Source organism: Aulonocara stuartgranti, assembly GCF_965226115.1.
Source record: "Aulonocara stuartgranti genome assembly, chromosome: 15".
Classification (NCBI taxonomy): Eukaryota; Metazoa; Chordata; class Actinopteri; order Cichliformes; family Cichlidae; genus Aulonocara; species Aulonocara stuartgranti.
The window spans coordinates 12,178,395-12,201,596 of NC_138951.1; the positions used below are offsets into that span (position 1 = coordinate 12,178,395).

At 41.4% G+C, this 23,202-nt stretch overlaps 1 protein-coding gene across 4 annotated transcripts in view; it reads right to left on the bottom strand.

Annotated features, from left to right (window-relative positions):
* syne1a (spectrin repeat containing, nuclear envelope 1a) overlaps window positions 1-23,202 on the bottom strand; it is a gene marked incomplete at its 5' end in the record, with an annotated part of 121,706 nt that overhangs the window by 77,497 nt on the left and 21,007 nt on the right. For all 4 annotated transcript variants that reach the window (XM_082506593.1, XM_082506595.1, XM_082506594.1 and 1 more), the window contains 38 exons: window positions 998-1,162; window positions 1,279-1,588; window positions 2,803-2,975; window positions 3,138-3,417; window positions 3,514-3,675; window positions 3,789-3,994; window positions 4,291-4,403; window positions 5,061-5,268; window positions 5,730-5,933; window positions 7,110-7,211; window positions 7,303-7,485; window positions 8,088-8,246; window positions 9,748-9,901; window positions 10,010-10,189; window positions 10,495-11,150; window positions 11,290-11,443; window positions 11,590-11,756; window positions 11,843-11,966; window positions 13,493-13,680; window positions 13,824-13,922; window positions 14,007-14,234; window positions 14,787-14,943; window positions 15,229-15,389; window positions 15,482-15,622; window positions 16,010-16,174; window positions 16,347-16,514; window positions 16,597-16,761; window positions 16,853-16,961; window positions 17,038-17,246; window positions 17,383-17,544; window positions 17,819-17,953; window positions 18,129-18,293; window positions 18,504-18,662; window positions 19,565-19,741; window positions 19,827-19,970; window positions 21,762-21,914; window positions 22,042-22,206; window positions 22,622-22,827. In XM_082506593.1, the coding sequence (XP_082362719.1) occupies window positions 998-1,162; window positions 1,279-1,588; window positions 2,803-2,975; window positions 3,138-3,417; window positions 3,514-3,675; window positions 3,789-3,994; window positions 4,291-4,403; window positions 5,061-5,268; window positions 5,730-5,933; window positions 7,110-7,211; window positions 7,303-7,485; window positions 8,088-8,246; window positions 9,748-9,901; window positions 10,010-10,189; window positions 10,495-11,150; window positions 11,290-11,443; window positions 11,590-11,756; window positions 11,843-11,966; window positions 13,493-13,680; window positions 13,824-13,922; window positions 14,007-14,234; window positions 14,787-14,943; window positions 15,229-15,389; window positions 15,482-15,622; window positions 16,010-16,174; window positions 16,347-16,514; window positions 16,597-16,761; window positions 16,853-16,961; window positions 17,038-17,246; window positions 17,383-17,544; window positions 17,819-17,953; window positions 18,129-18,293; window positions 18,504-18,662; window positions 19,565-19,741; window positions 19,827-19,970; window positions 21,762-21,914; window positions 22,042-22,206; window positions 22,622-22,827 (6,956 nt within the window). The remainder of the gene's footprint in view (window positions 1-997; window positions 1,163-1,278; window positions 1,589-2,802; window positions 2,976-3,137; window positions 3,418-3,513; window positions 3,676-3,788; window positions 3,995-4,290; window positions 4,404-5,060; window positions 5,269-5,729; window positions 5,934-7,109; window positions 7,212-7,302; window positions 7,486-8,087; window positions 8,247-9,747; window positions 9,902-10,009; window positions 10,190-10,494; window positions 11,151-11,289; window positions 11,444-11,589; window positions 11,757-11,842; window positions 11,967-13,492; window positions 13,681-13,823; window positions 13,923-14,006; window positions 14,235-14,786; window positions 14,944-15,228; window positions 15,390-15,481; window positions 15,623-16,009; window positions 16,175-16,346; window positions 16,515-16,596; window positions 16,762-16,852; window positions 16,962-17,037; window positions 17,247-17,382; window positions 17,545-17,818; window positions 17,954-18,128; window positions 18,294-18,503; window positions 18,663-19,564; window positions 19,742-19,826; window positions 19,971-21,761; window positions 21,915-22,041; window positions 22,207-22,621; window positions 22,828-23,202) is intronic.

Consider the following 23,202-nt stretch of genomic DNA (forward strand, 5'->3'; position numbering starts at 1 on the left):
GGCTATGAAGATCAACCTTGACACTAAATAAAAAATGAAAACTAGCTTGTGTACACAAGACATCATATCTCCTCTTCTACTGTAATGCTTCACACAGCATAGCTCTGCTGACACACATTTATAATGTGATAATTAGTACCCATGTGTAAAATTTAAATGCAAATCAATTTTTCCTCACATATTTTCTCTCCTCTGTAATCACAGAGTTATCGAGCAGGGAAAGATTTAGCATTAAATTCATTGCTCCTTTTCTTTTTTCCTTTTACACACAACCATAAACCATATTATACTGCATTGGCAGTAAAATGCATCATGAGAGATTGAGATATTTGGCTCTGATATGGGAACAAGCTGAGAACCAATTCCAATTCCCCGCATAATTTGCTCTCCTTCATAGTGAGAATGTATTCATCAAATGGGTTCAGATAATTCAGCAATCAGTTATCTTCGCAAGAATTGGGTGTGGATTAAAAAAAACAAAACAAAACAAAGAACAGCACACACATTTCAAGCATGCAGAAGAGCCAAAGACAAAGTATTCTTAAATAAGTTAAACATTGCTTCCACACAAGAGTCGCTGATACTGCACTGAGAATCATTATGTCTATATTGGGTTTAAAGAGTTAATCCTTCTTTAATAGATGTGTAATTAGTGCCTGTTACACATCAATTATCCCAACAAATTCCTACAAGATGTCCAGCCAAGTTTTAATTCTCAAATAATCTAAGTTTATAACTAAAAGACAATTTAACCAACATGTACCGCATGCTGTTAACATGGAGTGGCTCAAGAGATTTCAGATTATGTCAAATAAATTTTAGATTGTTTAGCTGATACTGTTTTAGCATCCGTGTACTTGTGTTTTCCCTACAGTTTTATCACTTAATTTATGTGGGCTGAAATAATCTGCAACTCTTTATGATTTGTCCCCGAAAAAGGGCCGTAAGCACAGAATGGAAATGCTTGAGGTGACTAACAAATGTTTGTCTTCCTTACCCTAACTTCTGACAGTTTCTTTTTGATGGATGTGGAGTCTCCTGATGTGTCAGACCAGTGCTGTAGCTCCTCCCCTGCAGTCATTAGCCAATCAGTGAGCTCTCTAACGGCCTCCAGGTAGTTCTGGTGCTCCAACACCACTGCCTGTGCCAGACGTACTCTCTCCTATAGAAGAAACACAAAATGTGTACACGTTATATTACCGAAAGCCTTGATCAAGGTGAAAGAGGTTGATGGTCATCTACATTGTAAATTAATAAATAAAGGCAGATGTTTTGTACCTCCACCAAAGCTGTGAGGTTGTCAAACTGCACCTGCAGCTGGGTGCGAGCACCATGGTTAAAGCTGGCATCACCAGTCTTCTTGAAGAGTTCTCTGGCTTTTTCCTCCAGTGTGGACAGCGCCATCTGGTGGTCTTCTAGATCAGCCAGCAGAGCACGGAGTCTCTCCAGCTGTGAAGCTTTTTCTCTAGGTCCTGGCTGAGGGGTGAGAGGGGCACACACCTCCCGCTCCACAACCTCCATCCAGCAGCGCAGTTGGGCGGCACTCTCAAGGTATCCTCCCCACTGAGACACAGTCCACTCTAATCGACTGGAGACAGAACAGTAGATCTCTCATACACTTTTACAAATGGTGCAAAAAAAAAAAAAAAAAAAGAAAAGAAAAAAACAAACACATGAAATCTTTTATAACTACATGTGTAGACTTCTTAATTTAAATCTTGGTGCATAAAAATCTTTTTACACCTTTTTACTCTCCTGTACATTTGCAGCATTGCAGAAGAAGCACAAACTGGCAGTAATACTGGCTTATAGCCTTTCTCCCCTTTTATCAGGAGGTTCAAAACACACAAGGACACAGACACACACCCATAATTTTCCTTGCCATCTGTTACCCCTGCCTGTGCAAATAGTGCCAATATCCACATACTCACACACACCTCTAATTCACCTGCTACCCCTCGCCTCCTGTTATCCCTCTCCCCTTTCAACACAAACACACCGCACGTGTGACCCACTGTTTGCCATCCACCATTTAGTCCCTAATGGGATCAATTTTTTTTCTAGGAGGGGCCATAATTGGTCAATTAGACATACACACACAAACTGATGCACATGCATGCCGTCACGCACGCACACAAACACACCCGAGAGCACATACTAAGACACATCAGTCACAGTTGGAAAATGAGACACATACTTCTCATTATTTATTTAACCTAATGGTAATTAACAGCACCGACACATCAATCTGTGGTGATGAAAATAACCTGTTCCTAAGAGAGAATTTTTTTTTTTGGCAAACAGAAACATCCTCTCTTAAATGTTCATGGGCAAATGTTTCAGTGGCAGAGAAATGGGGATTGACTGGCATTTATATTGAGCTCATCTAGTCTCACTGACCAGTCAAAGTGCTTCACTCTACAAGCCAAATTTATCCACACATCCATACAGTGCTTTTTGAATTTTAAGCACTTTATCTGCATCACATCCATGGCCAATTTAGAACCAGGAATTAGCCTAACATGCATATTTTTGCATACCTTGAGGAGTACTCAGAGGAAACCCACCCACGCACAGAGAGAACATGCAAACTCCACACAGAAAAGCCCCGGTTAGGGTTCAAACGTGGAAACTTCTTGATGTTAGGTGACCGTGCTAACCAAAGTGCTTTATCCAAAAGCATACATGTATTCTATAACTGCATGCAAAATTTGTTAAAGGTAGGAATGCTTCTTTACTCATTAGATTATCATTTGTAGTTTATAACAAATTGCAGGTGACAGTTAAAGTGAGTAGTTGTACCTATGGCAACTCATGGCTGTCACAAGCAGTGTAGCCCATGCGTCCTCCAGTTCCTGCAGCTGAGAGCGAACCACTTCCTGTCCGGCGGCGCCATAGCTGCGCAGGGCGAGCTCACCTTTACCCATTGCCATATTTAACTTGACCTCACCCTCTCCCTTCAAAAGCAGGATATCCTGTGCAAACAGACATTCAGAGTAAAAAATAAAAATAAAAAATATATAAATATATCTTAAGCAAACAGCCCCCTCTTGTGTTCACTGGAAAAACTAGATTGTAATAAAGGTGAATTACCTAAATAAAGAATACATGCAGATGTAGTCTTGTTGTCCTCTCACCTGCACCGTCTCCAGCCTTTGCTCTAACTGCTCTTTGGTCCCCATCGTGCTGTCGACTGTACCCAGTCGCTCCTGGATCTCCTCCAGCCAGGCCCAAACCCCCTGGAGAGTGTCTCCAAAAGCCTGGCTCTCCTGGCAGCCTCTGAGCCTCTCCCTGGCTGCCTTCAGTAGGGCCTGGTGCTCCATCTGTAGCTGGCCTGTTACTCTGACCTCTCCTCCTGACCCGCGGCCTGCCTCAGATAGAGCCTGGGCTTCCTGGCAGAGTTGCTCAATAGATTCCCTTACAAAAGAAATTGATATATTATTGTTCTGAATATTCAGTAACTTATGCTGTGACATATATAGCATATGGCCACAGACACCCTCATATACAAACCTTCTTTCTGTCAGTTCCTTATGGAGTTGCTCCATCCTCTCCAGCTCTTCTGTGGTGTCTGGGGCTCCTTGCTGGCTTTCTCCCCCAAGAACTGGCTCAGCCTTAAGACTGAGATCCATCTGCTTCAGCCAGTCTCTAATACCCTGCACGCAGTCGTCAAAACTATGGGAAAAGAGGGGAAGGAAGAAAAAAAAAGAATTAATGAGAACCATATTTCTATTTGATTCAAATTCGTTTGTATAAAAGCAAGAAATAACCATAAATGAGGGTGTTACTTTTTCAGAAGGCCAACGCTCTCCTCCAAGTCCAGCTTGCTCTGATAACAACCATCCAGAAAGCTCCTCCACTCTCGCTGGCAGGCAGAGAGGTTCTCTTGAACCTGCACTGCTCCAGCTTTAGGTAGGTGGAGCTGGAGTTTCCCAGCCTCTTTAGAAACCTGAGAGAGGCGTTCCTCACCCTCTGAAATCCGCTGAAGTGATACCTGTGAACATAGGATGCGTCTCTAAATAAAGAGCCAAAATCTTCAGATCGGGACTTTTTTGTGTGTTTTCATCCATTTAAACAACTCAAAGTGTTTATTATTTACAAGCCCAGTGTAACTTATGACTTATACTAATAAATTATGTGGAAGGTACAGATATATGTTTCTAAAAATACAAATTGTTTATACTGTAGCATGCTCATATCAAAAAGTCAACCTCCTTAGAACTTTTAAGTGGAATATGCACTTCATAGCCCTTACATCTGCACAGAGAAAAAGAGCAACAAGTAACGTACCTTTAACCTTTGTAACTTGGCTCCTAGGAGGACAACATCTCCTGACGGGTTAGAGCATTCTTTCAGCTCCAACTTGAGAATCGCTAGCCAGGATTTGAAGTCTTGGACAAGCTCTGATTGAGGGAACAAGAAGAAGAGATGAGTTAAAAGCTGAAGAAACATACAGCGACAAGTCGAGGAAGACGGATGTGTTGCAGATTATGGCAGAAAAAACATTTTAAAGTGAAGAAACCTGAAGAAGAAGTGTGAGAGCAGGCAGTGTGTTAAGGCAGATGGAAAGTGTGGGCGTGTCCACGCTATGGAGTGCTAGGTTGCCTTGGCAACAAGCCCAAAATGAGTCCCTCGAGAGCAGATGTGACGAGAGCGACATTACTCTCCGAGGCACAGGTGTGTGTCGGCGCAGTGAGAGTGCACCAGTGTACCTGACAGCATGTGTGTCAATGGAGTGTGGGCTGTAGTGGGCGGATTGAGTGCGCTCTGGGGAAAATGTAGGATAATCAACAGCAAATCTGTTGCACTACTAACACGAACAAATGGCTCTGCTTCGTGTAACAGTGCAATGTTTGATTGGGTGATTATGGCATTTTAAGTGTTATTAAAAATTTTAATTTGTCCTCATCAGGGAATAAGTTATTGCGGCTACTTACTATTACTGATAGATAAGATCGCTCGGTGCATCAGAATGAAGAAGAATTAAGCACCTTTTGTAAATTAGCTGATACATCATCAACGCCACAAACAAAATCTGAGCAAAACTGATGATCGCTTACCGTTGAAATGGAGCTGCAGACCGTCCTGCAGGTTTCCTCTGGTCTTGGCACAGCGTTGGGAAACGGTCTCGGTTCGTTTGGCAATGGAGGTGAGATCAGACGAGAGGCGTGACAGCTCCTCAGAGGGATGCGATCTGCACAGAGCAGTCAGGGCATCTCTAGCCGAGTCCATGTCTGCCCTCTGCTGCTGCACGACACTCTGCAGGTCCTGGAAATGGACCACAGTGAGAAATTATGCAAATAATTCTGCACGTTTATAGCTATGTGCTCTGTATGTGTTGTACTGTGTCTATCCTGCAAATGTGTCCTAAGGCAACAGTCTCTTCTAGCAGAACAGATGCTGATCTGTTGCTGGTTTGACATCTGTCCTCCAGAAAAGCATCACTAATCAGGACAGGCGTTTTCCTTCAGGAATCAAAATTCTATGATGTAAACATTTCTTTCCTTCTTAAAGGAAAGAACACCTACTACACCGCCTATGGTGCTCAGATTTTTATTAGGGAAATACTTTTGAGGAGTTTCCTGCTAGAATAACAATAATTAGCACATTATGATTAGTTCCTCTAACTAATTAGGTAATAAGCTAGTTGTAGGTGTGTAAATAAAATAAACTTTGTACAGTTTTTTGTGAGTTTTTCTGTCTTACTGAAGGAACTGATAATGCCATACCTTAACAGTGCCAATGTCTTCAGGGGAAGTAGTTTCGGTGAGGTCCGATAAGGAACCCTCGACTGCCTCCAGCCGCTGGGCCATCTGGGACATGAGGTCCTCCAGTCGCTCTTTCTGGAAACTGAAGTAGGTCAGAGTGTGCTTGGCCTGATTGTACACCTCCTCAGCATGGGCCATTTTCTTCCTCAGATCTGATTGCAGGACCTGACGTGTGAGAATCAGTTTTAGTCACATTTAAACAACACAAGAGTATGTTTAATTATTGGTCCAGTACGGTTTCATAGATTTGATTTACGGTTTCATAGATTTGTGACTATAAGTTCCTCCTGAGTAGAAGGTACAGATACTTTATTTGTCTTCAGCTCAACTGAGAGCGCTTATTTGTAAAGTTTAAGTCAATCAAGAGGCAATTTGGAGCAGAAATTCTAGGAGTAAAGCATGAACCACATAAATCAGATGAAAGTAAATTACACAGGGATCAAGGACCATGGCTTTGTCCAAGATCACAGAGGGATTTATCACTATTTTGTTTGTTCAAAGCCCTGGCCCTATAAATGGGGAAAAAAACTGATGCACTCTTCCAGGCAGCCAGCAACAGGGGGAATTAGTACTCCTGCAGAGGACTGAGGAAAGTGGAAGGGAGAGGCAGTATAGCATAGCAAATTAATTGGAAGAATAATGAAGATAAATGTGGCTTCTGTAATGTGCTGTACTATGGTAAGGAGAGACGGCCACGAAAGAGACCCCGAATTAATAGAACGGTTATTTATAAACAAGAAAAAACTGAGAAAAAAAATATTTTAACCACAGGTGTCATAAGCTAAAAATAAATAGGTAAGTCAATAAATTGTGTTGTAACGTACATGGGTGTAAATATGCTGTTTACACCACTACAAAACATGTTCTAAACACACACAGCAGAGCTTGACTGACACACTAGTACTGCCCCTTGGCTACAGCAATTAAATGGCCCCTCCTTTTATCTGCCACGGCTGTCACCTAATCCTCCTGATGTGTCTCTGTCACATAATCCTGCCGGTTTTGCTGCATGTACATTAATGCACTGAGCTTCTGCACACCGTCTAACGTTTATAACTGCTTAGCACTCTCAAATGTCCCTCTGAAGCTCTTACTGGTAACACAACAAGAGCACAACAGCAGTGGCAACAGGTGTAGATGAGAGGAGGAGGGTTACTGGATGCAGGAAGACTGAACCAAGGCGCAAAAAAAAGGTTGTCAGCACTGGATGTTTCAGTGTCTACTTATTCTATACGCGAAATCTGCACATGATCAGAGAAGAAGTCTGGGTTCCACATATTGTGGTTTTAATCTTTGATGAATAATACCTTGCATTATTTTTCTCTTCTCCTATACATTTACCTGCATTTGTAATGGGATTTCCTGCAGTTTGGCTCGAGCCTTCAAATCTGCCACTCTCTCCTCCAAAACATCCAGCATGTGCTCCCTCTTTTCAACCTCCTCCTATGAATCAAAGTGCAAGACAATGAAATAACATTCACCGTCATCTGAGCAAACATTCATTTGCGCACACTTTCACGCAGCGTACTCTGACCTGAAAGGACGCAAGCTGGGCCTCTGTCTTCTCCTTGTCACTGAGACTGGCGACAGCGTCAGTTAGATCAGCGATGGATCCACTGGTCCACTGGTTGATGTCATGCTCTGCGGCCTTGAGGTCATCCCAGAGTTTCACACAGTAGCCTAATCTTTCTGTATTGGTTTGTATTTTCTCTGCGATCTTAAAAGAGAAAAAGAGAGACCAGGAGACTATGTGAGGTATGTAAGAGAATAATGCATCTCAATCAAGAGGAGAGGAAGGCCCACCTCCTTTGTGTTTGGCTTTCTCTCTGTAACAGGGGATGTATGCTTTACAGGGAGATGGAAGAAAATCGCTGCCTAATTAGTCTGACAGATGTGCAAGTGAGAAGCGAGAGAGAGAGACAGAGACGCAGATAACCTGTCTAGACTTATTTATTTCTCTGTCTCATTTCGACAGCTGAGCAGACAACAACAACTCAAAAGAGGAGAAAATGTAGATAAAAGAAAAGAAAAAGCAGAGAAAAAATATAATTGAAAAAAGTGACGGTGCAGGTGTTCAGCAGAGATGAATGTTTTTTTATACTCACACAGATTTGTTCATACCCTTCATAGTTATTATTGTACTTCAGGCCCAGACTCGGGGAAAACACCATTTATAGTTTATGGATTTTTTTTCAGTTTTTTATTTAGATGTGAAAAATTCTGGGAAACTTTTTGATGTTACAAAAATATTTCACTTCAAAACACCTGAAATAACAGAAAGTCAGTATTGTGCATTTATCTTTACTAAAGACTACTCACCGCCAGCCACTGCTCTCTAAGTGTCTCTGTGTCTCTCTGGATGGAGGACATTTCACAGTTGGGAACCTTCTCCAGCTCCCTCTGCAGGTCCTCGACCGTCCTGATGAGCTGGTCCATGTCTTCCTGTTTTTCTCTCAGTTCATCTTTTATGGCTTTATGCTGAAGAGAACACAGCAAGGGAAATGGCAACAGGAGGGAGAGATACTGTTCAGTGGGGAGGTAAGTTTCTGAGATTTGGTTTGCTAAATAAATATAAGACAAGTTTCTTCTTCCTCCACCTCCTGTTTTTTTCTAATATACAATAAAAACAGTCAAACCACAGAGAAAGCTGTGAAACTTTTCAGACTAATTTCCTTGATGAAAACAGATTATTACTCACTTAAAACTCATTGAATTACCAGAAAATGACACTAAAGCTGATTTTTCTTCTTAGCTCATAAAAACATTATTACATAAGTTTTCATACAAAAAATAAAATCATACTTGGATCTATCATATCCGGTTTTAACAGTAGTAGATATTTTAACTCATTATAGTAGGTAAAATCACAATGAATAAACACTTTCGACCATCAAAAGTTCCAACAAGTCATAACAATGAAAAAAAAAAATCTTTGAGAGGAATGGATACTGTCCTTTTTGACTCCATAACAAGGCTCACAATTAAAGTTACCAATTTGATTGCTATATAAATTACTACTGTATAAATTCTTTAAAATTAACAATAGGTTCATTTCATGTTAGCTCATCAAATCCCTCACACCAATCAATAGATCTTCTCAAAAACATCTTTTCAAATGCTTTTCCTAGTAGCCCTTTTAAAAATCGTGCTATTAAAAAACTACTTAAGCATGGCATTCAATTGTTATTAAGTATCTGGTAGTATGGCTCTATGAACATGAGGATAACTTAAGCTAACATACAATGATGTAACTCCAATCCCCGATGCCAGATCTGTGGAAATCATAATTTTGAGTTGATGAACTGATGTTTGTTGATAATTTCTCATATACAGGGCACATCTTTTTAAAAAAAAAAACCCCAGTCCAAATCAGGTGAAAGGTTTTACAGAGATTACAGATCGAATATGAAACCCCTACCACAAAACAAAAACCCACATTTAGACCCAACTTCAGTATAATTTCTTCAGCCATGACACCATGTACAAAATATAAACTCACTTAATTAGAAGAAGCAGATTTCTCTTAATATTATATATTATATCCCAAATTTCTGATGATCATTTTTCACATTTTGTCATTATGAGTTTTATAAGGCACTCATTTTTATGTATAGCAGCCAAAGACTGTTTTGAAAGCAGAGCAAGATGTTTTCATTCAATTTATCCACCCTTCACAGCCAAGTTTTTTTCTGGCCAAGAAGAGAGCATGTGTGCTGGGTGCCTTTGCAACTATCCCTAATCACAAAGTAGATTGGTAGACCTATAAAAAATTGAAGCACCTGGGTCAAGTAGTTTTCTAGTTAGTGGATTTTTTAAATGTCCCTCATCCCTTGAATTATTTCTTTTGTATTTATTTAGAGAAATTACTTTTCCTTGTATATTTTTCCCCAAGCAATTCTGTGATGGTCATTTTTTTTAGTCTGATGCACAGAAATGTAATAATTCAATACTTTTCTGAGAATAAACATAAACTACTGACTTGCGTGAAAATCCTTTTGGCTTCCTGAGCACTGTGGTTGTGGTCGGGCAGATTGTGAGCGACGGCCTGAGCGCTCTCCATGAGTGTGGTGAAGATCGACTTCAGGTGGTGGAACTGGCGAAGAAGATCTAACACAACTCCACTGTGTTCCTGACTGCATGTTAAAACAAATCAGAAAACGTCAAATATATTATTTTTTTTAAAGCAGGTGGTAAAAGATGAAAAAAAAAAACAGATGGGTGAGAGAAAATTAATCTCTTACCTGTTGATGATTAGCGTCCTGACGTTATCCCAGGCTGTCTTCACCAGAGCTACCTCCCTGAGTGCTTCTCCTGCCAGCTCACTGTCTCTCTGGGCCAGCTGGTTTCCCTTTTCTTCTAACCACCGTTGCGAGTGCTGCAGGGACTGGAGCTCATCCTCCAGCTGGACAAAGAAACGCATCCTGGGAGAATAGATGCAGAAGAAAACAATGGAGATTAGTAGCCTGCTTCCAACATATTACATCTCAATTTCCAGGAGATTAAATTTGTCTGCCTGTATGTTGGCTTCTGTAATAGACAATAGACTCTGGCATACAGTAGATCTTTGAATCAAAGGTTCATAGTAGGCAGTAGAAATGCAAAAAGTAGGAATGAAGCAAGGACTGACAGCATTATTACTACTGAAAGCCGACATTACCAACTGTGCTGATACTATGAATACTGATATATTTACTGGGCTGAAGTGTCAAAATTAAAATGAACAAACCTGTTGTGAAAGGCCTGTACAGAGCTCTCTCTGATGCCCTCCTGTCTTGCATCGTCCAACAGTTTCTTCAAATTCTTCATCACTTCTTCTCTTCTCTCTCTGAAGGAGCTCCACAAAGCCCCTAAAGCATCCGCTTCACTTTGTCTCCACCCCACACCCCTCTGCACCTCCTCCAGAGCCATTGTCAGGGCCACCGCCTGTCCTCTGCAAGATGTTCTTCCCTGAGGATGGCTGGCATCTTTAGATCCCCTCCACTCTGCTCCACACAGGTGCAGATGTGCTTTGCTCAGCTGCCCATCTAACCCGACAGCTTCAGCCTCTAGTCGGGCCACTTCTTTAGCCACCTCTCCTATTTCGCGATGCAGCTCTTCAGCTTTGGAAGGGTCCCAGCTCCCTCTGCCCTCCACAGCCTCATGAAGGCGACGCACGGCCTTAGCAGCCATTTTATGCTTCTCGAAGAAAGTGTTTAACTCGGTCAGGCACTCTTTACGAAGCAGCAGGAGACGTTGGGATTCACTGAGAGGTTGCAGGCAGTCCTCTCTCCATGCCTGGAGCTGCTCTTGGGCCTCTGGGGTGGAAGAGCAAAGCAGGAAGGACTCTTTTTTATGGAGAGTCTCTCTCAGTGATGCATTCTCCTGTAGCTGTGCCTCATGCTCCTGCAACACGATTGTTCAATTAGACACATTTATGTGAGCTCCAACAGCAATTGATGCAAACTTGTTTACTAAAACTGCTCCAATATACATACAGCCTATAAAGGACATCAGTGCTGACAGCAAGTTATTGATCTCTCACCTTCAGCTTAATAAACACAGCCTCAAGATCAGCAATATCAACCTGGGAAGAGCTTCTCAAGAGAGACAGGAAGTTTTCACTCCACTGGGTAAGGGGCAGCAGTGCCTGATCAAACTGCTCCAAGTGCTCCAACTGCAGCTTCAACCGCTTTATCCTAAAAGTGAGGGTGGGAAAAGCATGGACTGAGAATATGGAAGTGACTGTTTTAAATGTAAATTTAAAAAAAATGCTAGGATCCATTCACATACTGTAACCCAGATGTAAATAAGCTATATCATAATCAATCACCCTAAAAAATACCTGCGTAATATGCTGTTCTTCACAGAAGCGCATCTCTCCTGTAGTTGTGTGAGATCATCACTGAGCTCCTGGATACGAGCTTCGGGTGCCGTGGGGTACAAGCAAAGGCCGAGATTCACGAGACCCTGAAGGAGAGTCTCGTGTGACACCGTCTCTACCTGCATTTCCTGGATAGGCATATCATCAATGCAAATTAGATAAAATAACAAAACTTTCTTGTAGAAACAAATACAGAAAAGTAAAAAGATTTTACCTGCACATTTTGTAATTCATTCCTAAGCTTTACTTTATCTGCAGAGAGCAGTTCGGTGTCTGGGCAGCACACAGACTCACACCTGTCCAGCCAGCTTTTCATGGACAAATTTTCCTTTTCATATCTGTAGATGCAGATGTTGCATGTATTAAAATCAAGGAAAATATAAGTTGCATCCCCTTAGGACACACACAATTACAAGTTCACTTTTTTTTTTTCTTAAATCTGACCAAACCCTAGTATCAGTGACAAGGTCATAATGGGGCAACCATATCTTCCCAGTGCACCCAGTGCTGGAAGTAATCCCTTATACATATAGCTGCAGGATACAGGATGAGGCTAACTGCAGAGACACTAAGCCGAACACACACACAAACAGACACACATAAACTCTGCTGAAGTTTAGTGGCAAAAACATAATTGAGTTCATTTCAAAAAGAGTCACCGGCTGGGTAAATAAAAGGAAGCGCTAAAGCTTGGGCAATTTAAACAGCCAGCATGTGGCTAGATCATTATTTTCTCCTCACGCTTAAACAGAAAAGAAACAATCACTCCGGTGAAGGACTATTGTGTGACAAAAGAAAGCGATAAGAAAGCATATAATTAGAATAGAAATGCACTGGCTGACAGGGGGACAGACAAGATCTCGCTCTTCCACATCACACTAAGATGAGAGACAGATTCAGAGGAATAAAGAGGAAACTGGCACAGAGAGAAGCAGAAACAGCACATGCACAATAGAAGGGAAAATGGCATTTGCTTATTCAACTGCAGGTGTGTGCTAATGGAGACTACAGATGTTTCTCAAAAAATGACTTATAACATATTTCTCCATTTTTATAAATGTACTTTTTGATTTTATGGGTTTTTTTTTCAATGTGGCAAAATCTGAAATATTCAAACAGGCCTGTTGTAGGTGTTTATCTATACGGCACCAAATCACGACAACAGTTGCCTCAAGGCGCTTTATATTGTAATGTAAAGACCCTACAGTAATACAAAAGTGTTGAAGGGACACATACACCCGAAACCCTGCTTTGGGCCATACCAAAGCACAATAAACTCTAAACACTAAACTAAATGGATAAATCTTCACACATTACAGTGAACAGTGACTCATGCCTTCAGTTTAACAATTAACACTATTTTCTCATTGTCTAGCATTTGTCTCTTCTATCCCAGACAAACACTGACTTTTTCCTGTACTAATGCTATTTTTCCAAAAGGTCTAGGACACTGGTATCAACATAAGAGCCCAGGGCCAGAATTGGCCCGGCAATTTCTTCAATCTGGCCTGCTGGGACAGCTTTGGAAAACATGAAGGAGATGATATATTTTTAGACTTTTAACTGTATTTTTAGATGTTTTGCAGCTTTTCCTGCTGTTAAAGACCTCCCCACAGTGATTTTTATTACCATTCATATTCAGTAATAGATAAACAAGCAAATGACAGAAAACTTTATCGTGTAGAAAAACTAAGATATGCTGTTGAAATTGCACTTCTTTATCTTTTATTAATATATAAAAGGGAAATAAATGTGTAGTTAATCAACTTTACACTAACACAAAGTTGATGTGGCCCTCCAGACAAAATGAGCTTGACATCCCTGGTCTAGGACAAAAGCAACCACATTTTGCAGTTTATTGTACCTCTGCCACAGAGCTAGAAGGCTCTCTAACATAGATTTCTTTTCTGAAGCCTTTTCCATCAACTCTCTCTGCTGCTTCTGGAGGTTAGCCACTTCTTCCTCCAGCTGGCTGCCCTCTCCAAGCCTTTTTGTGGCCGAACACAGGGCCATAAGCCTGGGCTTCAGAAGCTCAACAGTCTGGCAGACCTCCTGGGATAAACACAAAAATACTTGTTATCAACTGCACATTAAGTAAACCCTTGAAAATACAACATAATAACATGGTGCCACTCTGAAAAGGAAGCCAGTGATACTTATTCATGTATCAAAGAGGTGCCAAGTTGTGCTCTTACAATGTGATCCTGGAGGGCTTTGTAGGTCTCTAATGATGATACGCAGCATGTGATCAGACAGTCCAGTTTTTCATTCAGATCACTAACTGTTTTCTTAACCTGATAATAAAAATAAAAAAGTCCGTTTGTATTGTGTAATAAAATACCTTTAATAAAAGTCATAAATTGTGTGATGCTCTAAACCTGTTCAAGGTTATCATTGCATCTCTGCCTGTAGGAGGCGCTCTGGTTGAGCTGCACGCCAAGCTGCTCTGCTCTCCCCTTCAGCTCTTCCCAGTATTGTCTCGTCTGGTTAAGTTGCGCCCGGATGCGACCGGCCTCTCCAGAAGTCACAAACCTGGACAGAGCCTCGCAGTCGGCCTCCATGAGGACAAGAACCGCCTTTCTCTCCTCTAAAGCTTCCCCCACGGCCTGGAGAGATGCAATAAGAGAGGAATTCAACGAGGGAAAGCATACAGGAAATTACGACGATAAAAGATCGCTCTTTCAAGAAGAAATTTATTTTCAAACTGAGAAGAAAAAAAGGCAGATGATGGCAGTATCCTTTTTTTTTTCTAAAAACCATCATGAGAGTGACAAGTCTGGGATTAGGCATGCCAAGATTATATTTTATTAAATATGATCAATTTATTTCCTTTAAATTCCAGCCTCTGCTACAGCACTGACCCAATTTCCCTTGGGGTTAGATTAAAATTTAATCTCATTTCATCATAATCTTAATCATTTTGGGCCACAGTGATACTGTAAACTACAGACACAAGACCAGACAGCAATGTGACTCCAGTTTAACTGAAGCAACCAAAAAATATGATGAGTATTTACTTGTGAAGATATAAAAAATATTTAAGGAGTTGTGTAAAAAGTGTGCAGTGAACTGCCTCACCTTTGACTGACCTCCAATTGGAAACCTTGTGATCAGGTATACAATGTAATGCTGTGATAGAAATATAGACCTGCACAAACCTCTACAGCGCTGATGTGTTTGTCTAAAGGATCAGAGGAGGAGAAAATGTTGACAGCGTCCAGCTCCTTCTGTTTCTGATTGATCCAAAGAAAGAAGGCCGCTGATTCACTGCTGAAGCGCTCCCACCACACAAATATCATCTCCAGCTGGACAACACTGGGACACATGAGATTAGGCAACAGCCCAAGGTCAGAATATTGGAATGAAAACAAACAACCAGACAATAGCATGGATGCAATTTGCAGGTGAATGCCAGACAGACATCATATGTTGGCAAAATACAATTTCACATTTTGATACTTTAGGTTTTTTCAGACTAATATCACAAGTTAGTTTTTACACTTAAAGCTCATTATTGGGCACTCGTAAAACTGCCGGTTAAGGCCCGTACCACATTTCAGACCTTTATTGCATGTAATAGAAGAAAATAGTCAGACATACTTCTTGTTGAGGTGGTCTTGAAGTTGTGCGATTGCTTCTCTGGTGGACTGCGCCTGCTGCAGGAGAAGAGTCTGAGTCTTCGGACCAAGCTGAATGTCTTCTGCTTTCTCTGAGAGGAGATCTGCTCGTATAGAGTACTCCTCGACCTCCGTGAAGAGTTCCTATAGACCGAAAAACAAGCAGTTACACAACATGACCAAATACAGGCTAATAAATCAGAATATGAATGCATGCACGTTTTGCACATACACACCTTGTTATGCTTCAGTTCAATTTTCAGGCTGTCCAAGCAGTTGAAAAGGAGTTCCTTGTGCAATTCATTGTCAGTATTGCTGATGAACCTCCAAACTGTTTCTCTTTCTGCTTCGAAACTTTCCCAGGAGCTCAGCGTTGCCTTGAAGTGACAAAGAAATGAAAGAGTAACGTTAGTAGGTACAAATTCAGACCTGATGATAACATGAACTATTTACACAAAGGAGATGGGCACTGTAATATTTACTGCCATTCTCCTGATTTCATCTGTAAGCATAGGGTATTTTACGACAGCAGATGATCTGCTGTCTTAAAATACACCGACGTTTACTTTTAATTTTCTGATCAATTCACGGATAACGACAAGTGTACAAAGAAATCACAAAGTAACAAACAAAATTAACGTGCAGGATAACAGTCAGCAATAGGCTAATCAATTATCACAGCGGGAATGTGTGTGGATGATCAATGACACTCACACGTGCAAACACCAGGGCGCCGACATGAGAAAAATCTTGGCTCTGCCTACCTGCAGACTTTGCTCCTTTGCCCCTGATTTGTGGTCAGCCTCACTGAAAGCTCCTTCCAGCTCCCGTAGAGATTGACTGAGCCCCTCCCCTTTCTGCAGCTGGCGGCAGTGGGACACCAGAAGCTCTGCCTCTCTCCTGTTAGCATGCAGGTGCTTTAGGTGTTGCTATAACACACAGACACAAAAACAACATGCTATTTTGTGAGCAACCTTGATTTTGCTTTGCCTTGCTCAAACCATTCATAATGTAAACTGTTAAACAGTTAAATTAAATACAAAAGAGACTTTCAAACATGGAAACTAAGTTGTTACAAGTGCATTTGTACTAAACAAATACCTGGTGAATAAGGTAAAGTTGTTTGGCTTCCTCCAAACCCTCAGCATCCAGGATTCTGCCTATCTGCTCCTCAGCCTCTTTTCGGGCCCTCAGAACCTCCTCCAGAGCACCATGAATCTCGTCCCTCAGCTCCTCATACTGGAACATGGCAGAGCCCTCATCACCCAGCTGTGGCAAAAAGGTCATTGGATTATTTTTTGATGAAAATTTTCAGTACGGAAGAGAATATTCAGCACTTATCCTGGAATACCTGACAGAGTGAAGAGTAAACTGCCCGCAGGTCAGTTGAGAGTTTAGCCAAGGCTGCTCTTTGCCTTTGGACTTCCACTTCAGAGCTAACTTCAGACAGCACAGCAAGGCGGCTCTTGAGCCACAGCAGACTCTCCTCTCGAGTATCCACTGCTTCCTGTAGTGCCTGGAATTGATGGAAGCACTAGATGTTAACTGAAGTTGAAGTATAGCCTAATCTCAGTGCCTAAAGCAGCAAATGTAGCCCACTAGCTCACCTGAACAGCAGCATCAAGTTGCTCCTGATGACGGGAAGTTATTGCTGTTCCTCTTAAGAGCCTCATTTGCCTTTTTTGAGATGAGAGCCAATCAGAAAGCTCGCAGAACCTAAAATAAAAATGGACCACTGAGTTCTGCATTTGCTTTAAATCACTTTAAATCTGTGCTTTTTGCCCATCTTTACCTCTCATTCCACTCTTTCCATTTATCAGGGTGCTGCTCCAGCTTGAGGTGGGTGCTCTTTATCTGCTCTGTAACCTCTTCTACGGCCCTTCTAGTGCAGTCAAGCATTCGATAAGCTTGGTCGTTGTCAGGCAACTTGTAACACAGATCCTCCATGTTTCTAATCCTCCTCTCGCTCTGAATTAAAGGTTTGCGTTCCCTGAAGAAAGTCTGAGGAAGAAGAAAAAAAAAGAAAATTAAGATATGAGAGGCTCCCGAATGTCAGTGATAACAACATTAAGTGATTTTGTCTTTCTCTGATTTTCAGTTCTATCTGTTTCAATTTTCCACTAAATCCGAGACTCACTCTGTGCTCTTTGATCACTCGCTCGCTGGTGCAGGTGCCAGACAGGGCTTGCATTTCTCTGTGCAGCTCTGCTCTGCAGTCTTGCAGGATCACAGCAACTCGGCTTTGCTCCACATCCACCTTGAGACGGAGTAGGTGAGATGGTACCTCGCTCTGCATGTCCTGTAAAAAAGATGGAGATGAGACAAAACATAGCAGACCTGAAAGCTACCCTTAAGTGTCACATTGTATCTGTCACTGATCAAAAGTTCCCTGGAGTGGCTGCAAATAAACACAGAGAGGGTTGCATTTTTATCTAACCAGGTTAATTGGAACCAGACTGGAGGGACTCTATTGAAGCCAAAGGTTTTCCTGGTTAAGTTAATGAAGTAGTGCTTATGCGCCTCAAGAGGTGTACAGTAATTAGTGAGAGTGGTAAACCATGGTGACCTCTGACCTTCCAGAGTTTGTGCAGCCTGCGGACAGTTTCCTGCAGCCCCTGTTGCTCCTCCTGTGGCAGGATGTCCGTGAGCTCATCACACGCTTTCAAAAACACGCTCAGCACCCGCTGGTCCAGTTGTCCAAAGAAATCCTGTAATGTAAAATAAAATAAGAGTAAACACGACACAAGACAGAGTAAAAGTTAAGTCAAGAATGTTAACACTCTACCCGTTTCCACTTAAAAATGTAATTAGAAAATAGAAATGCCTCTGCAGATTAGCCGCAGCTTTCACAGACATGCTTAGAGGTTAGAGATTTAATCTTACAGTGTGTTTCTTTAATAATTCCTCAGCATCTCCAGTCTCTCTCAAGCAGCCCTGAGCTTTCTTCAGCACTCTCTCCAGCTCTTGTCGTGATTCCTCAAATCTCCTCCTCAGGGAGTTGTTGGCCTCTTCCTGCCTTCTCCATTCTCCAACCTCCTTTAGCAAAGCCTGAGAGGTTAGATAGTAGTAATACAGTGTAATTACATTATTTGTCCTACAAACAAATGAACAGTAACACACATGGTGGGTAAATCTAATCTGCACGAATCCCTTGTGTTTTTCTGATGTCTGTGTAATCTCTATAGTATAATCAGTATTGTGGTTTCTGACTGGCATTCTGGTATGCAAATGCATGTAATGCATAACTGTAATACTAACCTGTGCCGAGCCCTGAATTTCAACAACTCTCTTTTGCAGCAACGATATGTCGAAGTTCCTGAGCACCTTACTGGTGGAGAGCGCCCTCTGCAGAGAGTGGTGGTTCCTCTCAATCACCGATAAACATCGTTTACAGCTTTGCTGATGGTTTAACAAATCCTGTCACAAAAGGGGAGACAAGAAGTTTAAAAAAATTACTTGTGTTTCCAATATCCATCCATCTGTCCATCCATTTTCTTATCTAGCTATCCAATTTAGCGAGGCAGCGTGCACACTGGACAAGCTGACAGTCCCTGAACTGGATGAGTGGAAGAAAACGGATGGATAGACTTTTACAAGTTTGGACACAGTGTAAATTGTAAATAAAAACAAAATGCAATGACTTGCAAATGTCATAGACTCATATTTTATTCACAATGGGACACAGAAAATATTAGTTTAACCTGAGATAATGTTATCATTCCATGAAAAATATGAGCTCATTTTAATTTGATGGCAGCAACGCATCTCAAAAAAGTTGGGAAAGGGGGTGACAAAAGTAAGTGGTGTTAAAAAAGAAACAGCTGGAGAAACACTTTGCTATAATTAGGTTAACTGGAAACAGGTCAGTAACATTACTGAGTATAGAAAGAGCATCTTAGAGATGCAGAGTTCCCCAGAAGTAAAGATGGGAAGTGGTTCACTGCAGAAAACTGCATCTAGAAATGACACAATAATGCTCCTCAGAGTAAAGTAAGCACATATTTTAAGTAAGCAACATTTCAACACAAATATCTCTTCTTTCTACTCCTTGAATTTTCATAAGAGGCTCATTGCTTTGAAGACGTTTGAGGGGAGTTATTATTTTCTGTCAGCGTGCATCAGATTTGAATATAAAAGAAGGGAACAATAATACATAAAAGATACAGCAACAGGACTGTAGTGTTATAAATGCAGATCACTGCTTATGGAGCTGGCAGCTCATATCCATAATAACTGTGAAAAAATAAAAATAAACTGAAAAAAGAATAAAAACATATCTAGTAAGCACTTATTGTAAATTTAACGTGTTCGTGTCTGACCTGCCACTTGTATTTTTGCTGGGCTTGTGCCTGTGACTCTGGGTCTCTCGCAGCAGAAGTGATGCGACTCGCTCGCTCCAAGGCCTGGTAAAAAGTGTTGATGTGTTTCTCCATCTCCTCCAACAGCGGCAGAAAGGCATGACACTCCCGCATCAGAGATGGGCACCGCTCTCTCACCTGAACAGATACAAAACGGACCGCTTAACAGTGAAAAAATGTATTAACTTAAAAGGCTTTGTGTTTACCCTCAAATGAGACTCACCTTGCTTAGTTGACCTTTGACTGTTGCCATAGTTGCCATGACCCTGGTTGCCTCATCCTGTGGAGCATCCTTGGCAAGGAGCTGAGCGCTGCGGGCAGCCAACTTGTATTGTGTCTCCATAGCGACAACCTTTTGCTTGGTATTCTGCGATGTGACGTGCAAGGGTAAAGGGTCATTTCATACGTTCTTAAAGTGAATGCACTGCCATCAAAGCAGTTTTAGTAATAAAAATGTTGACATCAATAAAGCAGTGACTTGCAGCTTTTAGTAACACCTTATCAAAAACGTATGAGAGTAAAGCCGTTTTCGCACATTGAGTGCAGATGTGAAATCTCACTTTATCGTGATTCAAGCGTGACTTTATCTGATTTGTCTCAGGCGAGGAAGAGAGCTCGAGCTTCAATTCATGTTGACCTGAGCCAGTGACATTATTTACTGCAGTCATGAACATTTCTAAGCATTAACTGATGAAACTGCATTTATGGGACATAAATTCTGGACGCTCTCAGATCAGATCTTTAGCTGCCTTTAACCACCACAAAGTCTGACAGATATCTGGTGCCATGCATTAGAGTACAGAGAAGAAAATTATCCGAATTTCACAGTGAGTGGGCGTCACACAAGCTTACTTCTGTTTGCTCTACCCAGATAGTACCATTGCCAAGACCAAGGACAGCATTGCCAGCATAGTGGGAATGCATCTAAAATAGACTATGGTCTGTTGTATGTAACTAATTCTCAGACAAAGTCTGAAATACAGTCATGTCAAAAAGGAAGAATATCAACAGGAAAAACTCAAGAGCAGCTTCTAAGTCTCTACAAGCTTCAGTTAGCATGTGAAACGTTAAAGTTCATGACAGTACAGTTAGAAAGAGAATGAACAAGTTTGCATGGGTTGCCAGGGGAAAGCTTGTTCTCTTTTAAAAAAGAACATGGCGGGATCGCTTAGGCTTGCAAAGTTACATATGAACAATGTGCTTTGGACAGATGAGACCAGAGTGGAGATAGTTTGTCATAAAACACAGCTTATTTGCAAGCAAAACACCTGACACCAGCTATTAAGTGTGGTGGAAGAGGAATGATTTGGGCGTGCATTTTACAGCCACAGGATCTGGGCACCTTATAGCCATTAAGTCAACCCTGAATTCCTCTGAGTAACACATTCTTGGCTCATGCAACAGGACAATGATCCCCAAGCACAGCAACAAATCTAAAATAAAAGGACTGAAAAAGAAACTGTTCTAATGGCCCAAGGAACAGAACACAACCCCACTGAAATGCCGTGTTGGGATCTTAAAAGGTGTACCGACAAATACACACCACAAACAATTACTTCAATATATTGCTGCTAAAGTTAGCTTATAACAGGATGACACAGAGTCCTGTTAAAAGTCCCTCTTTAACATGGAAAAGAGAGTTTACATGTCTGAAAATGGCTTGGAAGGACTTGAAACAGTTACGTTTCACCTGCTGTTGGTGTGTGGGGCAGCTGTGTTCCTAAAAAGAGCTGTGATGACCATTCTCTTTGAAATCACATAAAGCTAAGAGTAAAAAAAAAAACTCCATCTAGTTCCATATTTGAAACTTTGGCCATGTTTAACATGAGTATCCACCATGAGTAACAGCAAATAAACACAACAGGAAAAGAAAGAAAGAAAAGAAAATGCATATTAGGTCCACTTCAGAGTCAGGCTTGTCATTCTCGACCAGCTTAAGAAAGAACAGATTTGAAACAAACTCTAAGCGATGTGATCAGGGATGGTCTAATATAAAGTACTGTATGTATGTAAGTGTAGGTGCCCATTGAAAATCTAAAGTATCATGATGCTGCAATGCCACCAGCTTAAAAAAACATTACTGACAGGTTGTATTTTTACTGTCAGGCTATATTATCTTTTACATTTGATAGTTAAACTGACAGTTTGCTTTCCTCACCTCCACATCCTGAAGAAAAGCCCTAACACTGAGGAAAGAGACTTGAACAGGAGCATTGAGTTTGGCTTCGGCAGTGTCCAGCAGCTCTTTCAGGGCCCAAATAGCCTTCAAGTGTTCTTTTCTCCACTTCTCCAACTCATCTGAATGGGCATACTGCAGCAAAAAAGAAGCTAATTACACTTTACACTGAGAAATGAATCAAACAGAGCCAGCACATATGTTTTGACCCAATTCTGTCTTTGTCTGACAGGCAGTATTTTTAGATGTTTTCATTCATTACTTGTTTGACTTTGAGGAAGAGGTCTCTCCATCGCCCGTTTAAAATGAGTAGCTGCTGCTTGAGATCAAGTGACACTGTCTCGTCACACGTTTCAATAAGAAAATTCCCTGCATCGTTCATGGCCGCATGCTGATCCATCCAGTGGCTGAGATCCCTGAAAAACTCCTGGAAGACAAAGAAATTAAGAGAAACAAAGAGCGAGTGTCAAAGAAAGAGATGAAGAAAGCTAATCAAAAAAGGAACAAAGAAAGTGATTCAAAGAAAGAAACAAAGGAAGGACAATAAAAAAGTGGGGTAATTAGATGTCTAATCCTAGACGGAGATGTGAGTCTGTGTAACCATGGCAATGCAACAACAGGAATATCCTCAGCGGCTTGTTGAAGGATCATTTGATACTTGAGTGGAGACTCCTAATAAGCTTCCACATAAAAAAACTAAATTCTTCAAAATGGCTTGATTGCTACAATTAAATCTGAGTCCATCAAATAAATGGGTGTATGAACAGGCTCCTAATCTGTTCACAGAAAAAATAAAGTAAAAAAATCAAAGGCTCAGACAGTATTAAGATCTAATCTCATACCCGTTTTGTGTTTTCTGGCTGGCTCAGGGCTTCCTCTGCATCTTCCAGCCAGGCCTGCAAAGAGGCCACAGTGGAGGTGTACCTCTCCCAGTTGGACAGCACTTCCTCCAGCATGCTCCTCACGCTGCGCACTTCCATGGACAGACTCCTCCACTGAGTCACCACCTCCCGCATAAACCTGCGCACTCCCATCTCGCCTTCATCCACTGGAAGAGAGGTAAAGTTTAACAAGAATGACAGCTACCGATAACACCACCATTACCTCTGATTCTGCTGCCGCTAATAATGTCACTTATTCACAAGAGTCAAATGGAAAATGAAGCACTGAAGCAGCTGTTTTGAAGCTGCAGCTGTACCGTTTATGTCTGTGTGTGCCTGATGACTTTCACTGCTTTGTTTCACATCACCACACTTTGGCAAAGGCAGGGGAACACTCGATAAAGCAAAAGGAGGCACACGCTTTTGCAGAAAACTCCCTGACCCCAAAAACTCACTACAAGGAGATGTATCATCTGTGCTTGTGCTACATTCTTAGATGCAAACTCTCTAGTTGTTAGAGTATGTGCAAAACAATGGCATAA